Source organism: Alligator sinensis, unplaced genomic scaffold, assembly GCF_000455745.1.
Source record: "Alligator sinensis unplaced genomic scaffold, ASM45574v1 scaffold1307_1, whole genome shotgun sequence".
Classification (NCBI taxonomy): domain Eukaryota; kingdom Metazoa; phylum Chordata; order Crocodylia; family Alligatoridae; genus Alligator; species Alligator sinensis.
This window is the reverse complement of record NW_005843052.1, coordinates 166,688-174,281: the sequence shown is the minus strand read 5'-3', so window position 1 is coordinate 174,281 and position 7,594 is coordinate 166,688. Positions and strand designations below refer to the sequence as shown.

The 7,594-nt window shown below is 45.9% G+C and overlaps 1 protein-coding gene across 2 annotated transcripts in view; it reads left to right on the top strand.

The window, feature by feature from the left end:
* Positions 1-6,876: 6,876 nt before the first annotated feature.
* Positions 6,877-7,594, top strand: part of LOC102380602 (zinc finger protein 345-like) — a 14,459-nt gene continuing 13,741 nt past the window's right edge. For both annotated transcript variants that reach the window (XM_006036989.2, XM_006036988.2), the window contains exon 1: positions 6,877-6,942. In XM_006036989.2, coding sequence (XP_006037051.1) covers positions 6,935-6,942 — 8 coding nt within the window. In that variant the 5' untranslated portion in view covers positions 6,877-6,934. The remainder of the gene's footprint in view (positions 6,943-7,594) is intronic.

Here is a 7,594-nt window from a genome sequence, read left to right as displayed (position 1 = left end):
CGCCCGGGCCTGCCGGCCCCAAGGGGCTCGGTCCTGCGCGGCTGCTCCCGGCTCGCGCCAACACGGCTCTCTCCGCCCCCACGTCCCTCCTGGCCTGGTGCATCACCTGCCCCTGCCAGGCCTGCGCGTGGCCAGCCCCGGCCAGCCCGCCCTGACACCGCGGCAAGCCTGCCCCGTCCTCGCACCACCCGGCAGCGACCCCCCTCCACCCCGGGCCCGGCCCTCTCCGCTGCCCTCTGCCCTGCCCAGCCCTGGGCTCCCTGCCCTCCTCCTGCCTCAGCCGTGCCGGCCCTGCCTGCCACCGTCCCCAGGTCTGGCCCGGCTCCCGGCCCTAAATGCCAATTCAAGGCTTTTCTTTCTGGTTTTGTGCCTTTAGGTCACCCTTGGGGCCTATTTGTAAATTTTTCTTTATAACTGAGGATCAGAAATGTTCAGTGAAAGCTGAAACATATTTTGTGAACGGGAGCTGTATGCTTTCCAATAAGCAGGTGGATGGATGAGGGAGGGAAAGACCAAGCTCTCTAAACACCACGTTCGGTACCATCCAAGATCAGGGCTGCCAACCCTGCGGGACTGTCCTGAAGTCTCCAGGAATTGGATACAAATCTCCAGGAGACTGAAAATCACCCAGGAGATAAACTGGGCATTCATTAAAATAAATATTAAATGTTGAATCTGATTTATACAGTAGTCCGGTGGGCTTTTAAAATGTGCATTTGCCTTCCTGACGTAAAATCTACGCACCGTATGAGCCGCTACGCCCAAGTGCGCGGGCACCGTCGCGTTGTGTCGCAGGCGCGTTGGTGTTCCGGAAACCGCCCAGAATAGACTCAAACAGAGTTGGCAATCCTACCTGAGAGTTTTTTCTTGATTTTTAAAGGACATTTTTCATGTCCCAGGTCAAATTAGCCAGATCAGGTCCAAATTTTTGTGAGTCATTCAAGAGCCATATGTGGCCCTGCTACTGGCAAGTATCCTCCACCCTAGCCTGGGGCTTCAGATACTTCCAAATCCTTTGGCAGACATCCTACATGGAGGCCCAAGCCCAGAGACTTGGGGTTCAGATGCCCCTGATTTTTGCTTGCCCTCGGCTGTACGGCTGCAGGAGCAAGCTGAGGAGGAATCTCCCATTTCTGAGATGCTTCAGACAACCCTCAGATCTCCCCTGGCATGCTCTCTGCCACTTCTCCCTCTTCGGTACCGCTTCCACCTCTTCAGATACGCCCAACATTTATCATCATCACTTCCTGCTTCTCACTTAGCAACATCAACTGTATACATATTGGCCCCCTTGATTTTTACCAAGCCTCTCATGCTTCCTCTCAAAAATACCTTCTTTCAAAGATATATGTTATTAAACAAGGAACGTTTTCTTACAGATTAAAAACCGGACAAATAAAGATTAACTATTTATGGAACTAGCAGGGGGAGAGATTTTAGGAAGCCCTGGAAAAATATTACATTGCAACAAAGGATGTGTAATGATGTTGGCATTATCTCTTTGCCCTTGTCTTCACTGGGAAAAACAAGTGTGTCACAAGCACATGTTAAAATCTTAGTATAGACAAAGCAAGTAGCAATTTCAACATATTAACCAACACCTCTTTTCCCTCTGGTGTATGCAGGGCTTTTTACCTTGTGGCAGAAACTTAAATGGGAGCTTTCTTACCAGAGAAAGCAGTGAAGCAGAGGGATCATCATCAGTAACGCTGTCTGCCTTCTTTTAATAGGGTGAATTTTCCACATAGGGTCCTTGTTCAGTGTCTGATGAAAGTAGCCTTTCTGGAATTCTTTGCCAATGTCACATGGGTGTGGGTCGGAGGGTTGTTCTGCAAACAGGACATCAAAATAATCACACAAACTAAGTTTTACATTAGAACAAAAAGACTATTCTAGGTTGATGCTCTGGAAATCAAGTAATCCAGGGTAAAAGAGAGGATGTGTACAGATGCATTCATGGATGTAGACAGCCCATTTACAGATGCATCTGGCGCAGGGTCTCTTAGCAGCTGCTGGTGATAGATATCACTGGAATACAGGAGAACAACCATTGTGATAATCTGAACTTGTTCATAATTTAAGGCAAATCTCATTTAGGGCTTCCCACACAACTTCTTGTTGAATTCCTGTCCCTTAGAAAAACACCCATCTCCAATTTAAAGTCTCCAGAGATGGAGGGTGCACTTTATCCTTTGGAAAGTTTTTCCAATGGACCAATAACCCTCACTTTAAAAGACACACTTTTTATTTCTAATGTCTTACTCCAGCCTTTGAATCTTGTGTCTGTCATTGAAGAGCCTCCATTAGTCGAAGAAGCTTAAAACACGTTCCTTTGTGTCTATATTCTCTTTACTTATATACTCTGTGTTGAACATTTGACAATATTTGCTGAGCTTTTCAGCAAAGGCAGAGTTTTTTGCAATTTGAAGCAGCAGCTGCCATCTCAAATGCTAATGAACACATTGTCTCTGAGCTGCTGCTAACTTTGCTTTGATACTCAGTTCCCAGTCTGATGGGAAGTAGTATAAAACCTCAAGGCACATAGGAGAGTAACATGCAAAGTATGTGCCAAAAGACCAGGCTTTCTTTTTGGTGTTACTTGTATTTTGTGGAGTTACTGATAGTTTGAAGTTTTCCTTGGAGCATTCACCCTGCTTGCACGATGTCCTACACAGGGACACAGAAGCTGAACATTTGCCAAAGTGCTAGTCACCAGCAATCAGTAATACCCAATAGGTTTCTTTTATTTGTATAGGCAGGTAGCTATTGTTATGTCAAGGAAAACTACATAAAGGTGCGGGGGGAACCCACAACAATTATTTCATTTTTTTAATCTCCTTATTTCAATTCATCTCATTATTCCTTGGGGACCTGATGACTGCTTTAACAGTTAGCAATGCTGTTTACATGTAAGAAGTACGTAGGCGGAGTCTCTGCTATTCTTATTTAATGACGAAGTGTAAATGACAATAAAAGCCCAAGGAATGACCTGAAAAGGGGCATAGAGTGCCCAAAAGCTTGTCTAGCATCTCTCCCACCTATTCAATTGATCCAACAAACAAGATTTCCTAACAAAACTTGTTTCTCAAATAAAATGCCCAAGACTGGTGAGAAGCAGGTCCTTCATCTGTTGTGATGTTCCACTGGAAATTTAAATTGTGCTTTAGGGAGAAGCAAGTTCATTCCCAGGTTAGAAAGGAAAGTTTGTAGGAACAGACAAATTTAAATATTCCTAAAATGTGAAGATCAACACAGCCTTATTTATGCAGACCTTACAGATCTTGGCCTGATATAAGAGTGATAATAATAGTCTGTTTCTTAATGGAAATAGTAACTCCAGTAGGATACAAAAGGTTCTCATCCCAGCTCTGCCATTGGCTTGTTGAGTTACCTTGGATAAACCAATTTATCTCTGAGTCTCAGTTTCCCCATCTGTAAAATGGGGATAACACTCCCAAACTCCTTTGTGAAGTGCTTTAAGATTTGGTTGAAAAGAATCCTTATTAATATTATTATTTATCTGTTTATTAACTCCCCTCTAAACTTTCTGGTTTCTATTAACTCTCCTTCTTGGAAGATGGTCCTCTTTAGCAAGGACCCATTTTCCTCAGTATACCATTTTGCCTTTGCTTCATTAAATTTGGCAAAGACCATCTAAAGTATTCATTAATCGGTGGATAACCTCTGGTAGTCTTTTTATAACTGATGCTGTTGCATCTCTTCACTAGCTGGTAGATGTGTGCATTATTTCCTACATCTATTCCGGTATGAAGCTCCATTGTGTTTTTTAAAACTAGATTTAAAGGCACATTATAAAGGCACGTGTAAGTGTTAGCATCCCCTCCCTTTATAGCTAAAGAAACCTTGGGCACAGGAAGGCAAAGTGTCTTGATCAAGATTGTATGGTAATGCACTGACATAGCGTGGCCCAGAACTTAGTCCTTTTGACACGTGGGACCATTCTCTAACTTCCAGTCAGCACTGCCTCCTTTTATTTTGTTACTGACTAATACAAATTAACCCATAATTTGAGGTATAGATTTTGTTTTGGGGAAAATCTGAAAAAAGTTCTCGGGGATCTGAAAGGCAGAGTAAAGGTTGTTCGTGTGTCCTAATTGTGCATTTCCATAGTTTCATGTGATTTAAATATATATATATATATATTCTTAATCCTGAATTTCCAGATAAAGTATTGCATTTTACAATAAATTCTTGATGTGTCCTGTTGGTTTTAACTCCATCTGCTTGTAGTTTAAGGCCATGGATAGCTTTACATTTACTTTTAAATGAACTAAAATAATTATTTTGTTTTGATTTTGAACACAAGACCAGAATCTCTCAAATAATTCATAGTTTCATAGTTTCAGGGTCGGAAGGGACCTAATAGATCTTCTAGCCCGACCCCCCGCCAGGGCGGGAGAACAACAAAAGAACCCTAAACAAAAAACGGGACTCAAATGAGTCCAGCCAGGTAGGTATCCAGCCTCTTCTTAAAGATCCCCAGGGTAGGGGCCAGCACCACCTCCCTTGGAAGTTGGTTCCAGCTCCTAGCCGCCCTGACTGTGAAGTAGTTTTTTCGGATGTCCAATCTGTACCTCCTCTCCATCAACTTGTGCCCATTACTCCTTGTTATGCCAGCGGGGGCTAGGGGAAACAGCGTCTCCCCCAAACCCTTCTGGTTCCCCCTAGTGAGTTTATAGACGGTCACCAGGTCCCCCCTCAGCCTTCTCTTGTGGAGGCTGAATAGGTTCAGGTCCCGCAGTCTCTCACTGTAGGGTCTGCCCTGTTGTCCCCGGATCATGTGGGTGGCCCTCCTCTGGACCCTCTCCATGTTGTCCACATCCCTCCTGAAATGGGGCGCACAGAACTGGACACAATACTCCAGCTGCGGCCTGACCAGCGTCGCATAGAGGGGGAGGATCACCTCCCTGGCTCTACTCGAGATGCACCTGTGGATGCACGACAAGGTCCGGTTAGCCCTGCCAACCATGACCTCGCATTGTCGGCCCATGTTCATCTTGGAGTGAAGCCCCCCTGGCTCACCAAGGGTGTCCGGGAATGCCTGCTTGCCAAAAGGGTGGCGTACGCCCGGTGGAAGGGGGGTGTAATCTCCAAAGAGGAGTATACCTCCTCTGCTCGGGCCTGCAGGCGGGCTGTTAGGAAGGCCAAGGCGGAGATAGAGCTCGGATTAGCGTCCAGGATTAAGGATAACAAAAAGTCCTTTTTCAAATATATTGGGAGGATGAAGAAGGCGCCGGGTAATGTGGGGCCCCTGCAGGATATGCGGGGCAATCTGGTGGTTGCGTCAGAGGATAAAGCGGACCTCTTTAACCAATTCTTCACCTCCGTTTTCTTGTGCAGGGACCGGGACTTCCCTGCTGTGATAGAAGCCGGACGCGAGGGGATCGCCTTCAGACCTCAGGTTGGGGAGGACCGGGTTAGAGAGCTTCTGGAGGGGCTGGACGCGTTCAAGTCAGCGGGTCCGGATGCTCTCCACCCCAGGGTGCTGAGGGAGCTGGCTGGGGTTATTGCAGGGCCCCTGGCACGGCTCTACGAGCGATCGTGGTGCTTGGGCCAGGTGCCAGACGATTGGAAGGTAGCTAATGTGGTCCCCATCTTCAAAAAAGGGAAAAGGGAGGACCCGGGCAATTATAGGCCCGTCAGTCTTACCTCAATCCTGGGGAAGCTCTTTGAGAAGATCATCAAGGAGCACATTTGTGATGGGCCGGCATCAGAGATGATGCTCAGGGGCAATCAGCATGGATTTATTAGGGGGAGATCATGTCAGACCAACCTGATTGCCTTTTATGATCAGGTCACAAAGGCCATGGATGCAGGTGTCGCGGTGGATGTAGTCTTTCTGGACTTCAGCAAGGCCTTTGACACCGTCTCTCACCCCATCCTAATTAATAAACTAGGCGACTGGTAATGTTACCACTGCCTCCTTTTTAAGGGCTACTCTTCTTTTGTTCTGATTTATTTGTGTTGCATTACTGTCAAACCCAAGCCGTTGTTTAGATTCTGTCCAATGAAAGAACAAAAATAAGGTCCCTGCCCCTAGGAGCTGGTGCGTTACTGGTCCTCTGCCTGCTTTACCATACCCAGGAGCACTGCAGAGCTGTCCGATTGAACTGGACGGCTCATCTGGGTTTATGGCTGCTTCATTTTGCCAGAGCAGCACAAAACAAATGGAGCATAAAATCCCACTCTAGCTCCCACCTCCTCCAGCTCTGTTTCCATGCCTGTATCCCAGTTTCCCCCTCCCTCCTGCTCTCTCTGCGACAGATTCTGGTGCAACAGGTGGCTTTGGAAAATAAATATTTATAATTAATAGTGATTTCCACCCTCCTGTTTTCCCCCACAACCTATTTTTTCCTGACTGTATCGGACGAGGGCAAAAAAGCATAAAATTTCCTTTTTACAGCACTTGCAGGAGGCCTGCCCTCTCTCAAAATGGCTGCCTTCTCCAGCTGTTTTCATGGCCAGTGAAGCAAAGCTGCCCTTAGAGAAGATGGTGTCCCCATCCGCTGTTAGGACACTGTCATTGGGGGAAAAAAATGGGAGGCGTGCTTTTCTGAAAATGGCCACCAAATGGAGTCAACTCCATTGAGAACAATGGGAAGTGGCAGCCATTTTGAAAAAGGGCAGTGGCATTCCCTGAAGTCGAGGAAATAGACCATCAGCCTCCTCATAAGGAGAAATTTGGAGCCACATGAGGGTGGAAAGGGGAAGAAGAACCTTTCATTTGAAAATTGCCTTCACATGTCGTTTGTGTGTGAGATTTAAGTGTGCTTTAATTATGTGGGGAGTTTGAAAAAGCTGTGCTGAGATTATTTGGAACAAAAAAAAAGGGAGAGGGGAGAGGTTGGGGATGAGGTTTTATAAGGAAGCCATGAGAAACTTAATTTAAGCTACTAAGAGACTTCACTTGAACATGCTCAGGTAAGGGATTCTCTACTTGGAGACAGTGCTATCATTTTAGCAGAGGATACGTTATAGTTTTCATGTATAACAGGTAGAATCACTTGATTTACCTGGCATCCAACACCCATGGGAAGAGGTGAGATCTTTTATTGGACTAACTAGATAGTTGTAAATTGTGTGTGTGTGTGTGTGTGTATATATATATATATAATTTGCAAGCTTTCAGGCTCAAACTCCCTTCTTACCTGGAACACTCAACTCAACCTGAACTCCAAAGCTGCAAGTAGCATCCATGTAATGAATCCAGCCAACTCAATACTGTTTACCCATCTATACACACCCTTCTCCGTGTCCCCGTCATACTTGTTAGCTTCCAACACTAGCATACAGTAGCAGGAATATAAAACTAAAACTGAGTTGTTTGTAGGTTGCCTTCTCCCATACCAAAGATCATGGACATTTTTCCCACTGTGCTGAGTCTCATTCCTGGGAGAATGGATGCAATACTGATGCATACTCATGCACAAACAAATACCTAGTTTCTACCTATTTGGATCAGGATCCTGTGGCTCAACAGACACCTGGATCCCAACAGAGGCCGCTTGGGGACAGAACAGTCCCCCAAGCACAGCATAGCCAACCATATGGTTGCTGTGTGCCAAAGGTATCT